This window comes from Neoarius graeffei, chromosome 15 (genome assembly GCF_027579695.1).
Source record: "Neoarius graeffei isolate fNeoGra1 chromosome 15, fNeoGra1.pri, whole genome shotgun sequence".
Classification (NCBI taxonomy): Eukaryota; Metazoa; Chordata; class Actinopteri; order Siluriformes; family Ariidae; genus Neoarius; species Neoarius graeffei.
In genome coordinates this window covers 26,962,661-26,979,098 of record NC_083583.1, presented here as the reverse complement: position 1 = coordinate 26,979,098, position 16,438 = coordinate 26,962,661, and the positions used below count along the sequence as shown (strand labels likewise).

Below are 16,438 nucleotides of genomic sequence, written 5' to 3'. Positions count from 1 at the left end.
AGACGCCCTCTTTTTAACAATATAGGTCAGTTTCTCGAGAGCCAAACTCGATATCAAGTTATTTAACCAGTGGTTAAAAGAGGGGCAACCAACATTCTTCCAACACAATGCAATACAACGTTTGGCCTGTAGTAAACAAAGGTCAACAATTTTTCTTTCCTTACATGATAAAGTACAGTTATCTGGATACATGCCTAAAATACATAACTTGGGGCATAAAGGTACAGGGGAAGTTGTGATCTGAGAGATGTACCTTAACACTGAGCTCCAAAATTTTTGTACCTCTTCACATTTCCATAAACAGTGATAAAGTGTACCCTGGTGATTGTTACACTTATAACATAGATCAGGTACTGTATATTAGGATCAAATTTATTTAAGTGTACAGGGGAGATGTATGTTCGCATTATCCAATTGAATTGTATCATTCTCAAACAGGGGCGATTTCTCAGAGACAACAAGGGAAGCCAAGCTTCCCCTAAAATTCTCTCCCCAAACTGCGGCGTCTACAACGTTGAATTCTCATTAAAACAATAACTTGCATAACATAATATATGCCCAAGATTGTATTTATGTTCATAACTATCCTGTAACTTATTTGAGTGATGTCTGACAAACTTGCAGTTCGCTCCGAGAATCACCTTTGCTGCCAGGCTGTAACCTTTCTTATTTCAATGGGCTCTATGGACTGGCAGCAGTGTTGCCAGATTGGGCAGTTTTAAGTGCATTTTGGCGGGTTTTGAACATATTTTGGGATGGAAAACGTCAGCAGTATCTGGCAACACTGACTGGCAGCCGGGTATCCGTTGCAGTCTACGAGACGGCTCTGAACAGCCAATTTCGGCTAGTTGTTATTGGTTAAAATCAACAAAATCGTCACTTCCAGGGAAGCCGGGCTTCTCTGGGACTAAACGAGACAGTGGGCGGGCCAAGAAGCTGGGCCGATAAAGGATTATTGGAGGTAGTGTTTGAAAGACATGAGGAGGGCGGTACTTCGGCGAGGAACACGGAAGCATGATCAGTCAGTCCCTAGCGGATGTCGAGAAAGTGTAGTCGTGTGCCAAAGTGCTGTCCGAATTTCTTTTCATATAAACGTTTCTTCTCATTGATGTCTCTGTACATTACTCTGTAAATAAATGTAAATATTACTCGTTGTGCTCCGTTAACTTTCATCCATTCTATCAGTTTGATCATTCGTGAATTCACTCGTTTATTTCATTTGTAGTTCAATCTGGTTGTAGGCTAGCTTGAGCCTTATTGGGATCTGCAGTGCTAGCTGCTAACAGAAATTGGTGAAGTCTCTGGAAAGCACAACCAGCTGGTATGACAGGGTCACAGACCATTTTCTGGAAAAGGAGCGGAGGGCAGAATTTGTGTATAAATAGTGTTCATGTTCATGAATCTGAAGTGTGTATATTGTTCAGTAATGTTAAGAGAGTGGTGGGCTCTGTGTTATAGGTTATACCTGGGTATAATATTCAAGGTTCTGTGTGTTGCATAGCCTACCTGGTTATGAATTTCCAGACTGTGTTGCAGAAGATGTTCAAGGATGTGTTGCACAGCTGGGTGTTGTGTTAAAGACTCTGTGTTGCATATCAGGGTATGATGTTCAAGGCTCTTCGTTGAATAGCCAGTGGTTTTTGAATGTTTGATATTTTTGATTAAGGATATGAGGCACTAGCCTGGCAAGCCAGACTATAACATGAAATGTACAAGCAAAAATACTTTCTGCCACTAGGTAGGGTTGTCTAGTTCACTATGCTAATGGTGCACACCTTTCTATGCTTTGATATCCGGCCTACAGGTTTTACGATGAATGCGTAAAATGGGCTTCCCCTGTTTTAAAAACCAGCAGCCGCCACTGTTCTCAAACGAGTGTTGATGGTTTGAGTGTGTGTTTTTAAGCATATTTTGCTCCATTCAATGAGTGAAATATCTTCTTGTAAGTCTCGTATCCACTCCTGTCTCTTACTATCAGCGTTTTCCTTATGATTTTCAACCAACATGTTATAAAACTGGGAGACCAGTCTTTTACCAAAACAGTCTTTTGTAGCTTGTGTTTCTAAGATGGAGAATGGAGGCTGTTGCACTGGAAGTTTGATTTTTAATCGCATATTAAAGTAATGCATCTTTAATGCATCATGTTGGATTTGAGACTGAGTGTCTGCTTATTCACTGCAGCTGGTGTAAACAGGGCTTTTGGGTCTGCTGTCAAAACAGGAAGCAATGGACGTAGCAGTGACTCTCTGAATATAAAACATTAATCCACCATCTCTCACACACACACACACACACACACACACACACACACACACACACACACACACACACACAGCTTTGCAAGACAGGAGGAAACATTTGTTTTAATGAGATGATCTGAGCTTTGCTGCAGATGCACAAGCCAAGTTCAGGGTGTGATACAGTAAAAACATCATATGATGATGCAGATGGTTTCACAGTACATAATGCACATCACAATATTAAGTGTAAAGCAGCACAGGAATATTTAATAAGCCCTAACAGTATATTGGTAAATAGACAAACACAGAGTAATTCTCAAAAATTTTGACAAAAAACAAAAGGAAAAAAATCATAACATTGGTTTAAAAAAAAAAAAAAGAAAAGAAGGGTGGCACGGTGGTGTAGTGGTTAGCACTGTCGCCTCACAGCAAGAAGGTTCTGGGTTCGAGCCCAGCGGCTGACGGGGGCCTTTCTGTGTGGAGTTTGCATGTTCTCCCCGTGTCTGCGTGAGTTTCCTCTGGGTGTTCCGGTTTCCCGCACGGTCCAAAGACATGCAGGTTAGGTTACCTAGTGGCTCTAAACTGACCGTAGGTGTGAATGCGAGTGTGAATGGTTGGTTGTCTCTATGTGTCCGCCCTGTGATGATCTGGCAACTTGTCCAGGGTGTACCCCGCCTCTTGCCCATAGTCAGCTGAGATAGGCTCCAGCTTGCCCATGACCCTGCACAGGATAAACGGTTACAAATAACGGATGAATGGATAGTTTAAAAAAGATAATGGCCTTTAGAAAAGAGCATGGATTTCAGAACAAGGAATAATGTACAAACATAACGAACACTCTGACCTGGTCCCATCACACCGGGGGCCCTTGTAAAGAGGGTTCAGAAGCGCATGCACTTTTTGTGCCGAATGTAGAAGGCACATTTCCCCCCTCCAATTCTCACCACTTTCTACAGAGGCACTATAGAGAGCATACTGACTTGCTGCATCTCTGTCTGGTCAGGAGCCTGCAGGGCCTCTGACTGGAAGTCCCTGCAGAGGGTGGTGAAGACAGCTGAGAAAATCATCAGGGCTTCACTTCCTCCGATACAGGATATTGCAGAAAAACGCTGCCTGACCAAGGCTCGCAACATCAGCAGAGACACCTCCCACCTCCAATATGGACTGTTCTCGCTGCTGGTTTCTGGAAAGAGGCTATGCAGCCTCCGGAGTAGAACAGCCAGGTTGAACCAAATTAATCCACCCACCACCACTTAGGCAATATACTTTATTGTGTGTGTACACACATATATATATATATATATATATATATATATATATATATATATATATATATATATATATACACACACACACACACACACACACACACACACACACACAGTATATATCACCATCCATTATCTGTAGCCGCTTTATCCTGTTCTACAGGGTCGCAGGCAAGCTGGAGCCTATCCCAGCTGACTACGGGCGAGAGGCGGGGTACACCCTAGACAAGTCGACAGGTCATCGCAGGGCTGACACATAGAGACAATCAACCATTGACACTCACATTCACACCTACGGTCAATTTAGAGCCACCAATTAGCCTAACCTGCATGCCTTTGGACTGTGGGGGAAACCGGAGCACCCGGAGGAAACCCACGCAGAAATGGGGAGAACATGCAAACTCCACACAGAAAGGCCCTCGCCGGCCACGGGGCTCGAACCCGGACCTTCTTGCTGTGAGGCGACAGCGCTAACCACTACACCACCATGCTGCGCGCATATATATATATATATATATATATATATATATATATATATATATAAAATGTGTATGGTTTTTTTTTGTTTTTTTTAGGTAATATACTTGCTGCTGTTTCGTTCTGCACTACACTGAGCCAAAGCAACGAAATCTCGTTCTGATGTGTATTGTTTGATGCAAAACTGAATGACAATAAAGAAAGTCTAAGTCTAATAACTTAAAAGCGACTGGTGATTTAATTAATCAGCTTCATCTGAGTGAATGCAAGCTCCTGCCCACTAGTCTTTTATTTTAAATAATTTATAATATTTATTATGATTGATAATTAAAAGTAATACTTTAAATAGTTCAAATAAATTATTATTATTATAATATCCATATTCACTGAATATGAGCAATCACGCACTCTGATTGGCTACTCTACTACTACGATATCAGCTCGTATACCGTGAGTAGAGAAAAACAAAATGGCAGTGTGTGTTGCTGAACCAACCTAGGATGAAATAAAAACTCTACTCGAAAACAAAACCCCAAAAAATACAAAAAAAAACAACAAAATATGGAATAAAAGTATTTGATGGTAAAAATGTATCTTTTTTTTTCAAGAATTATTATTGTCGCATTTTTCGCAAATTGCTACTGTCAAATTGCTACTGTCGGTTTGTTTACGCTCTAAGCGGAAATGATTTTGTCAGACGTTTTGTATGAAGTTTTTATCAAATTTGCTAAAAGTAAAAATGCTCTGTTTCTCAAAATCCAATGAATGTGGATAGAGTAAAACAGTTATTCCACTCAATCTCATTGTACATGGTTTATAGCCGACTTGGTTCGCCGTGCCTCGTCGGCTATCAGCTCATGTACAACCCCGATTCCAAAAAAGTTGGGACAAAGTACAAATTGTAAATAAAAATGGAATGCAATGATGTGGAAGTTTCAAAATTCCATATTTTATTCAGAATAGAACATAGATGACATATCAAATGTTTAAACTGAGAAAATGTATCATTTAATGAGAAAAATTAGGTGATTTTACATTTCATGACAACACATCTGAAAAAAGTTGGGACAAGGCCATGTTTACCACGGTGAGACATCCCCTTTTCTCTTTACAACAGTCTGTAAACGTCTGGGGACTGAGGAGACAAGTTGCTCAAGTTTAGGGATAGGAATGTTAACCCATTCTTGTCTAATGTAGGATTCTAGTTGCTCAACTGTCTTAGGTCTTTTTTGTCGTATCTTCCGTTTTATGATGCGCCAAATGTTTTCTATGGGTGAAAGATCTGGACTGCAGGCTGGCCAGTTCAGTACCTGGACCCTTCTTCTACGCAGCCATGATGCTGTAATTGATGCAGTATGTGGTTTGGCATTGTCATGTTGGAAAATGCAAGGTCTTCCCTGAAAGAGACGTTGTCTGGATGGGAGCATATGTTGCTCTAGAACCTGGATATACCTTTCAGCACTGATGGTGTCTTTCCAGATGTGTAAGCTGCCCATGCCACACGCACTAATGCAACCCCATAACATCAGAGATGCAGGCTTCTGAACTGAGCGCTGATAACAACTTGAGTCGTCCTTCTCCTCTTTAGTCCGAATGACACGGCGTCCCTGATTTCCATAAAGAACTTCAAATTTTGATTCGTCTGACCACAGAACAGTTTTCCACTTTGCCACAGTCCATTTTAAATGAGCCTTGGCCCAGAGAAGACGTCTGCGCTTCTGGATCATGTTTAGATATGGCTTCTTCTTTGAACTATAGAGTTTTAGCTGGCAACGGCGGATGGCATGGCGAATTGTGTTCACAGATAATGTTCTCTGGAAATATTCCTGAGCCCATTTTGTGATTTCCAATACAGAAGCATGCCTGTATGTGATGCAGTGCCGTCTAAGGGCCCGAAGATCACGGGCACCCAGTATGGTTTTCCAGCCTTGACCCTCAAGGCCAATTTATGCTGACAACCCAGTCCTCGCAGACGGTGTCGCAGATGGCGTCTGCGTAGCCCCCCCACCTTCGCAGACGCTCTGCGCGCACCTCCCAAAAATTGTGACCACCGCAGAAGCCTCGCAGACAGCGTCGCAGACAAGAGGGCTCTGATTGGTCCACTCTACATCCGCTGTACATGCACTTCCGCTTCCCTACTTTCACGGTTTGTTTTGTTTTCACGACCGGCATTTTTAAAAACACGAGCGAAGATGGAGCAGCACGAAGAGCGGTTGATCGAGGAAGTACGTACATCTATACGACTCCAGTTCTAGTCATTATAAAAAAAAAAAAAAGTTCTAGTCATTATAAGTAACCGGAGGATAAACACTCCACTAACCACACCCACCAACTACTCCTAGCGACTTCGCGCCCCCTTGCGTTGTGCCGGTGAATAACATCGCGCACGCCTATTACTCCCCGCTCAACAATAAATTACAACTGTCTGCGAAAAGCTATCTGCGAAAGCCTTGTCGCAAGAGCATGCAGAGGCCTTTACGCACAGAGATTCTTCCAGATTCTCTGAATCTTTTGATGATATTATGCACTGTCGATGATGATATGTTCAAACTCTTTGCAATTTTACACTGTCGAACTCCTTTCTGATATTGCTCCACTATTTGTTGGCGCAGAATTAGGGTATTGGTGATCCTCTTCCCATCTTTACTTCTGAGAGCCGCTGCCACTCCAAGATGCTCTTTTTGTACCCAGTCATGTTAATGACCTATTGCCAATTGACCTAATGAGTTGCAATTTGGTCCTCCAGCTGTTCGTTTTTTATACCTTTAACTTTTCCAGCCTCTTATTGCCCCTGTCCCAACTTTTTTGAGATGTGTTGCTGTCATGAAATTTCAAATGAGCCAATATTTGGCATGAAATTTCAAAATGTCTCACTTTCAACATTTGATATGTTGTCTATGTTCTATTGTGAATACAATATCAGTTTTTGAGATTTGTAAATTATTGCATTCTGTTTTTATTTACAATTTGTACTTTGTCCCAACTTTTTTGGAATCGGGGTTGTACGACTCGAGTTCGAGGAATAACTGTTAATTATTACTACATGTTAAATACTGTATGTGTTACCAAACATGAGTAATATAACAAATGTGCAGAAAACATCAAATGATAAAAAGATGTAGAAGTAAGATTTATTTCTTTTTTTTGTATTGATTTTATCGTTTATATTTGTTTAGTTTTTAAACTGCTTAAAAACCAGCAGAGTTTGCTTATCATACGGATCTCAGAATTATCTGAATGTGAGCACATTTGGTTAATATGTTTCGGAGACTCCTAGCGTGCTATAGGTCACTCACGCAGAACTAAAGCCAAGGTAGGGGGAACTGAGATTGTTCATCCTGACGTTCATAGCTGTGACAGAAGAACAAGCAGCAGCGTGAAACTTTCCACAAATATTAGCCCCTCCCACTTTATGTGAAAGGACAAAAGTTCTGGTGATCTCCATATACAAATAGAAATTAACTCATTAATTTTACCATGCTCACAGGACCAACAGTAATCTCATTAGAAAGCAATGGAGTTGGGCTTGACTTAAAAAAAAAAAAAAAACACTCCACAGAAAACATATTCATGTGGAAGTTATTTGCCTCATGAGCCAAAGGTTGCTTTCTGCATCACTGCTTTGCTAAAATCTGTCTCGCACTCTCCTGAAAGGATTCCACAAAGCTCTCTACAGGATGTTGTGCAGGATGTGAACTGCTACAACTTGGTACTCATTCTCTTTTGAAATTTCAGTTGTGCCTTCACATGGCTTCACTGTACATACGCACGCTGTGCATGTAGCCCGCGTCTTATTTACTTTAAAGCAGAGGAGGTCCAGAACACTCACTCCAAATATTTATGTAATGACAGAAACAATATGCTTCCTTTGCTAGCAAGTGCAGTAAGATGTCCTTTGCGTCGTGTCCATATCCAAACCTCAGCCATAAGGGCATTTCATAAATGTAATCATCTTCATCATTAATTTTCAGTTCCATTTCTTCTTGTCTTGTTTTCAATTATTTATGACCACCTTTGTACAAACCCCATTTCCAGAAAAGTTGGGATATTTTCCAAAATGCAATCAAAACAAAAACCTGTGATTTGTTAATTCACATGAAGCTTCATTTAACTGATAAAAGTACAAAGAAAAGATTTTCAAAAGCTTTACTGATAAACTTAATTGTATTTTGTAAATATAAACGAAATTCGAATTTGATGCCTGCGACACATATTAAAAAAAAAAAAAAGTTGGGACAGGGGCTAAATAAGACTGAAAAGTTTATAGGATGTTCAAGTGACACCATTATGGAAAATTCCACAATAAGCAGGTTAACTGATAACAGGTAAGAGTATCATGATTTGGGTATAAAAGGAGCAGCACCAAAGGCTCAGTCTTTGCAAGCAAGGATGGGTCATGGTTCACTCCTTTGAGTCAAAATTCATGAGAGAATTGTTAGTCAAATCAAAAAGAACATTTCTCAACGCAAGATTGCAGACAATTTAGGTTTTTCAAAATCTAAAAAACATAATATTGTGAAAAGATTCAGAGACATCTCAGTGTGTAAAGGGCAAGGTCAGAAACCACTGTTAAATGTGCGTGACCTTCGAGCCTTCAGGCAGCACTGCCTGAGAAACTGTCATGCTAGTGTCACAAATATAGCCACATGGGCTCAGGAGTACTTCGGAAAACTGTTGTCACTTAACACAGTCTGCCGCTGCATCCAGAGAAGCAACCTGAAACTGTATTACGCAAGGAGGAAGCCATTCATCAGTTCTATGCAGAAACGTCACCACTTTCTCTGGGCCTGAACTCATCTCAGATGGACCGAAAGACAGTGGAAACATGTGCTATGGTCACACGTGTGCTGAGTTCTCCATGCCAAAGGTGAACACGACCATCCAATTTGTTATCAAAGAAAGGTGGAATAGCCAGCATCTGTGATGGTATGGGGGGGCATTAAGGTATTAGGCAGAGACCCGTCCACCCGTAAATTTGACGGGTGATTGCCGATTTCAACGGGCAAGTATACACACAGACAGATACTGAAACGGACGATAATGCCGAAAATTTTCGCACATGAATACTCCCACATGTCGTCCGATAAATCCAGTTATGTTCCGCCCACACACGGACTGGCCATCGGGAGTAGCGGGAGTTTTCCCGGTGGGCTGGTGGTTCAGCGTGGGCCGGCGGAGAAAAAAAAAAAAAAAAACAGTTGCGCGCTGGCCTTTAATATGATAAGCAATGTTAACAGTTTCTTTAACAAACTGTTAACATTGCTTATTACAGTTGCGCGCTGGCCTTTAATATGATAAGCAATGTTAACAGTTTGTTAAAGAAACTGTTAACATTGCTTATCATATTAAAGGCCAGCGCGCAACTGTTTTTTTTTTTTTTTTTTTTTTTTCTCCGCTGGCCCACACTGAACCACCGGCCCACTGGGAAAACTCCCGCTACTCCCGATGGCCAGTCCGTGTGTGGTTCCGCCATCATTTACAAATCGTAAGAAACACAGTTTAATACGAAAAATACTGAAAACTTGAAATGAAAAATCAGAATATTTCATCGTTTCCGCCATTTTGGCCCGCACTGAATCTTGTAACATGCGGACTGAATAAATCGCGAATTCTGATTGGTCGAAAATTGCCAAACACCCTGCGTTGTAGTTTCCTCTTTCTTGGCGGGAGAACCACATTTTTTTTTGCTGACTCACTCTTCTGGATCAAGATGAATCCCAACAAACGCCCCAAATTGAATGTGACAAAAACTGATTCGTTTTTCCACAAAAAGACAGAAAAGGTATGTGTGATACATTGATTAACAAGGGGGTTTCATTGGGGTATGGTAAAATAGAATACTGTTGGTTTTTTTTTTTTATTAAATACTGTAACTAGATCAAAAGATTATATACAATTCATTGTTGTTTATTTTCTTTTCACTTTTGTTACCAAATCAAACACCATACATACATCTGATACATTCAGGAGTGAAACTGAAAAAAATACAAAGTAAAAATATGCAATATTTCTGATCAAAAATTACACGCCATTTCACCCTGAAAATGTCCTAGAATGCAGGAAATGAAGTCTAAATTTCAAAAATTTTCTGGGGGGGCATGCCCCCAGACCCCCCTAGAGGGACTTCGCACCTGCAGCGCTCGTCTTCGCACCTGCGGCGCTTATCAGGATTATATAAAATATTATTTTTGACTGGTAAATTTCTTTTTCTGCCTAATACCCTAGGGGGCATGGGTGAGTTGCATGTGTGTGAAGGTACCATTGATGCGGAGGCGTATATTGGGATTTTATAGAGACATGTTACTATCAAGGTGAATGAATGAATGAACCCTTTATTGTCACTAGTCACAAGTGCCAGCGAAATTGACCATCAACCCGTCCTTACATATACACATACATACAATTGACAGAGGGGGAGTAGACAGGACAGGAAGAAAGGGATGAAAAGAAAAAATACAGAGTAACATGAGGAGAAAAAAGCAACCCCCACACTATGCTCCTGTGGGGAGTACAGTGTGGGAACATTTAAAAAAAAAAAACACCTCAGCACATAAGCACAAAATGACACAGCACACTTTTTACAACATGAAAACTCGGGACTTGAGAGGGGAGGGGGGTGAGGGTGGGGGCGATCAGGGGAGAGGCAGAGGTAACCCAGCGCAAGCAAGCAGCCGGTTCCTGCAGCCATGACGCCGCTGGTTGTGCACCAGCTAGTCACACTGGGGGTAAAAAGCGGCGACCGTGGGAAGTGGGGGAAGGAATGCAAGAGCTTCTCACTGCAGTGATCTTCAAGGGGAGTTGTTGTTCCAGCAACGGCCTTGGCCAAGGCCAGTGCTGTCTGAGGGAGCCAAAAGCAGATAGGCGCGACATCTCTTCCCAGGAAGTCCATGCTTATTTGAGCCAGGCCTCATTCTGCACGGGCTACAATAGTGTGGCTTTGCAAACACAGAGTGCGTGTGCTTGACTGGCCTGCTGCCAGTCCAGAACTGTCTTCTATTGAGAACGTATGGTGCATCATGAAGAACAGAATCGGACGACGGCAACCACAGACTGTTGAGCAGCTGAAGTCTTGTGTCAAGCAAGAATGGACAAAAATTCCAGTTGCAAAACTGCAACAATTCATATTCTCAGATCCCATACGATTAAAGTGTTATTAAAAGGAATGGTGATAGAATACAATGGTAATAATGCATCTGTCCCAACTTTTTTTTTTTTTTAAAGTGTGTTGCAGGCATCAAATTCTAACTTTGTTTATATTTACAAAATACAATTAAGTTAGTCAGTAAAACTATTGAACATCCTTTTTTTTTTTTGTATTTTTGTCAGTTAAATAAAGGTTCAGGTGAATTAACAAATCACAGATTTTTGTTTTTATTGCATTTTGGAAAATATCCCAACTTTTCTGGAAATGGGGTTTGTACATAATAATATGTATTGACACATTTTTAAACAGAAGGCATCATTACATATTTTTTTCAGACAAGAGAGAAAATAAAACTACACATGCAGGCCCTGTGTTGATGTAGCAGGGCTGTCAGTCTCCAGTCCTGGAGGGTCACAGCACCACAAAGTTTAGCTTTCTGCCTCATTTAAGACATCTGATACAACTTATCAGCTAATTCCCAAGGGTTTCACTTGGTACAGTAAGTAAGAGGGTAAAATTAAATCTCTGTAGGGTTGTTGCCTTCCCGGACTGAAATCTCTTTATTCCTCCACTGATATCCAGAGAGATGCAGCTTTTCAAGTATACATTTCATCCTTGTAGCTATTCATTGAAGGGATTTTGCTACAGTGGTGAGTTGGGGTGAAGAAAGTAAAGTTGTAATATGCAGCTCATTAACTTGTGCAATCTTCTGTTTGAGAGATTTTATATCAGATTTACGTATACATTTTTAAGAATGCATTTGAAACCAACAAAACTGAAAAACACCAGTGTTTTAATCTAAAAATATAGCAATATAAGCCTCTATGTAAATGGGTCATTGCGATTTCCGACTCAAAACAATCACAGAGGAACTGCGCAGCATGTCCATGCCATTAAACCACCATAAAAGCATGTGTGATTATACAGCGCTGAAAGATGTTTCCTTTGCTTTGGGGATAGATTAGGGATAAAATTAGCTCATGTTTTAAGTCGTTCAAATTCTGTAAAGCTGCTTTGTGACAATGTTTATTGTTAAAAGCGCTATACAAATAAACTTGATTTGATTTGCTTTTCACTCCCATAAAATGCACTGAATTGATCTGGAACAACTGGTGAAGTTGATGTAGTTTGACTTGGCTGAGTACCAAAGATTGTTAGAGTGAGTTCCCTTTCTGTGCGAAAGATTGCTCTCATCTCATATTTGCTCTGTCTGGCTAAGGGTAAGGGGTTAGCTGAGGAGGACACCAACAGATTGAGACAGTCTGCACTGAAAAGCTACACCTTGCATGTTCTGTCTGTGTGAAGAGCTATTATTGGCTTTACATTATAGCCATGTGTGTCACGAAACCTCGAGTCCAGTCTCGAGTCCCCAGTGTTCAAGTCTGACTCAAGTCCAAGTCATTAAAGAAAATTTCGAGTCGAGTCCACTATTGATCCAAGTCGAGTCCGAGAACAAGACTCCAACCGCACCATTTGATGGTGGCTGTTGCTGCCTTTGTGAAAGCGTCTCTGCTACTGTGTTGGACTAACGTTACTGCTTGACTGCCCCATTTTAGTTAACAGGCTACAGATAAAAAGCTTGTTCATCGCTCAGCAAGCCCCGGCCACTATCAACAGGCCAAATAATACGAGAGAGGGTTAACACTAGCTAGTTCATCACTCAGCAAGCAAGCCCCGCTATCAACAGGGCAATGAATGTAGCGTGTCACTTCCTTCTTTGGGTGGAGTTTTGCCAAATGACGATTGAAGTTCTTGGTTGTCCCCGTCGTCTCCTCGACAGTTCTTCTACATATGGAACACAGAGCAGTGCATTTTTTCCCACTGCACGAGAAGTCTGTATAGCAAAGCGGACAATCCTAGGGGCTTCTCTCCAGGCGTTTTAGCGCCATTAACGTTAGTTTGTTCCTGAACATGACGTATGAACAGGTGAACGTGCATTCTCTTGCACAAAATTAGTATAAAAATTAATGTAGATACTTGTCCAGGGTGTACCCCGCCTTTCGCCCGTAGTCAGCTGGGATAGGCTCCAGCTTGCCTGCGACCCTGTAGAAGGATCAAGCGGCTAGAGATAATGAGATGAGATGAATTAATGTAGATATAAATATCTTATGCCAAATTATTATGCCATGTTACAAAAAATAAAGAAAAAATCCGAGTCCTCGTCTCCAATTTATGAGTCCGAATGCAGTTAATGCACGAGTTCGAGTCCAAGTCCGAGTCGTCAGTGCTCAAGTCCAAGTCAAGTCACAAATCCTTAAAATTAGGGCACGAGTCAGACTTGAGTCCAAGTCCTGGACTCAGGTACTACAAGTCTGAGTGGAGGCATGCTTTTTGAATTCCCATTCCTTCCTAAGGAAAGAATTCCTCCCACAGTTATTTTGTTGTTCTTTAAAGTGAAATAAAATGTAAATAAAATGCTTGCACTTTGGCAGAGTGAATTCCGTTGTGAGCATTACTGTGTGGAAAGAACTGTTCCAGAGCTATGGGTTGCATGTCACTATCCAGTCCCTCTCAGCTAGTTTTGAGTCAGATCAATGGCACATGCCAACTTTTTTTTAAAAATGGCTGGGTCAACAGTGAAAATTAGTTCTTTTGCAACCCATTATGTGGGTTTTATAGTACTGGGAGAATAGTCACCTATTGTATCTGTAAAAGGAATGTATGTACAGTACCAGTCCAAAGTTTGGGGACACCTTCTAATTCAGTGGGATTTTTTAAAAATTAACTAAAAGACACTTCATGTCTTCAAGTCATGATGGATGCCATTTCTCTTTACTTAGTTGAGCAGTTCTTGACATAATATGGATTACTACAGTTGTGGAATAGGGCTATTTACTGTATTTTTATTATTATTTATTATTTACTGTTTGATCTCAAACGCATTAAGAAGGCAAGAAATTGCACTAATTAACTTTTGACGAGGCACACCTTTTAATTGGAAATCATTCCAGGTGACTACCTCAGGAAGCTGGTTAAGATAATGCCAATAGCGTGCAAAGTGTCATCAAGGTAAACGCTGACTACTTTGAAGAATCTAAAATTTTTAAGGTTGGGGGGTTTTTTTAAACACTTTTTTGTTTACTACATAATTCCATACATGTTCCATGTGTCATTTCATAGTGTTGATGTATTCAGTATTGTTCTACAATGTAGAAAATAGTCAAAATAATAAATTAAAAAAAAGAATGAGTAGGGGTGTCCAAATTTTTGATTGGTACTGTATGTTATGTTTTCTGTTTGTCTGTATTTTCAGGTTGTTCCTGGTGAAGAGTGACCTGGAGTGGAGTGAACAGGAAAAAGATATCCTCGGTCAGGGAGGCAGCGGCACCATCATCTACAAAGCCAAGTACAGAGGCCAGCCCGTGGCCATCAAACGCTTCCCCTTTAAGAAATGCAGACAGCTGACACTCAACAGAGGCACAGGTGAGAGAGTACATCACTTCCTGCCCATCAGCCTACCTGCAGGCTATTCCGTCACCCACTTAGAGCAGTACAGGTCAGGAAAGGTTTCAGAACTATACAATATATAGAAGAAAATGTCAACATTTGACCACGTGAAGGGTTTTTACAGATCATATCATGATATTTTGCATGTTATCATTGGGGACTCTTCAGTACGTACAATCAATGTTACTGAAATGTTCATGAATCTCTCAGGAATTGGAGTTTGTTTGGCCTCCGAAAACATTTACTGAAAGTTCAGTAAATGATTGAGTGATTCAAGGTTAAAGGGGAACTGAAGTCATTTTTAAACTTGCTTTATTTCTTAATTAACATGTTATTCAATTACGTTTTCGGTTTTATTAACCTTATATCGTGACTCGTATTGGCATATTATATTACACTTATCAGCCTTTTTGGTTTTTAGCCATGTTGAATGTACTGTAGTTCGTATGGTCCACGGCAAGCGTCGCTTATCCACGCGATCTTCACGAGACTTGTGCGAGACTTCAAATGTGAAGTGTCCGCGCCACCATTTTGAAAACTGTTTACACAGCGGCCAGATCTCCATATCATTCCAATTTAGATTAATTTCAAGATTTGCCAGCTTCATCAGTGATGGAGATTACTCCATACGACTTCGAACCATTGGCCAAATGAAAAAAACGCTTTTGGACACTAGTCTGTCACACTGGTGTTTACGTCATTACTGTTGCACAATTAAAACGTGCCAGATCAGTCAGCTGGTGGCTTTTCAAAATAATAAATACATGCATGTATTGGGCAGCACGGTGGTGTAGTGGTTAGCGCTGTCGCCTCACAGCAAGAAGGTCCGGGCTCGAGCCCCGTGGCCGACGAGGGCCTTTCTGTGTGGAGCTTGCATGTTCTCCCCGTGTCCGCGTGGGTTTCCTCCGGGTGCTCTGGTTTCCCCCACAGTCCAAAGACATGCAGGTTAGGTTAACTGGTGACTCTAAATTGACCGTAGGTGTGAATGTGAGTGTGAATGGTTGTCTGTGTCTGTGTGTCAGCCCTGCGATGACCTGGCGACTTGTCCAGGGTGTACCCCGCCTTTCACCCGTAGTCAGCTGGGATAGGCTCCAGCTTGCCTGCGACCCTGTAGAACAGGATAAAGCGGCTACAGATAATGAGATGAGACGTGTGTATTTTTGTGATGGATACATATTATACTGAGCGCATTTCCCACATTCATAAATACAAAGTACCTGCATCTTTCAGTTTTTTTAAATCAAAGCTGAATACTTCTTTGCCGCTGCCTTTTATTAAATCAAATTTGAGACTTTTAATTTGATTTCTTTCAGCACAACTGCAACGCATGATGGGATATATTGCTTTGGTTAGTGACCATTGGTTGTACACTACTTTTCGTGATGCATTGTGGGATACTTTGAGTGCACTATATAGGGTGTAAATAATCCTCACTAAGGTTTTGGACATCACTACAAAATGGCGTCCTCACTATATAGTGTCCTATATAGTGAGTAGGGAGTGATTTTGGCCACGGAAAACTTCCAGCTTGATTACGTCAGCAATCGAAAGAGGTCGTGTGCGTCTTTTGATAACTTTGGCAGATGTTGGTCACTTTGATTTCCGCTGTACGTTTTACTTCCGTCCTAAAATGTCTTGCACAGGTCTCAGCAAATCTTGTTTACGGCTATTGCTTTGACATATGGACTGATGTATTACATAGCATATTTCAAACACTCATAACGTGCAATAGCAGTGACAAAATAGCTATCAGAAATGCATTCCTATATTTAATAAAATGAGAAATAGAATTTTGATAATAAAAAAAATTGCCTTCGGTTCCTGTTTAAGCAGTTACTGTGAAATGAGAAGCTAACGTTAGA

General features: G+C 41.0%; 1 protein-coding gene across 1 annotated transcript in view; it reads left to right on the top strand.

Moving 5' to 3' along the window:
- Window positions 1–16,438, top strand: part of lrrk1 (leucine-rich repeat kinase 1) — a 266,364-nt gene that overhangs the window by 165,790 nt on the left and 84,136 nt on the right. The window contains exon 25 of the mRNA XM_060941094.1: window positions 14,383–14,552. Coding sequence (XP_060797077.1) covers window positions 14,383–14,552 — 170 coding nt within the window. The remainder of the gene's footprint in view (window positions 1–14,382; window positions 14,553–16,438) is intronic.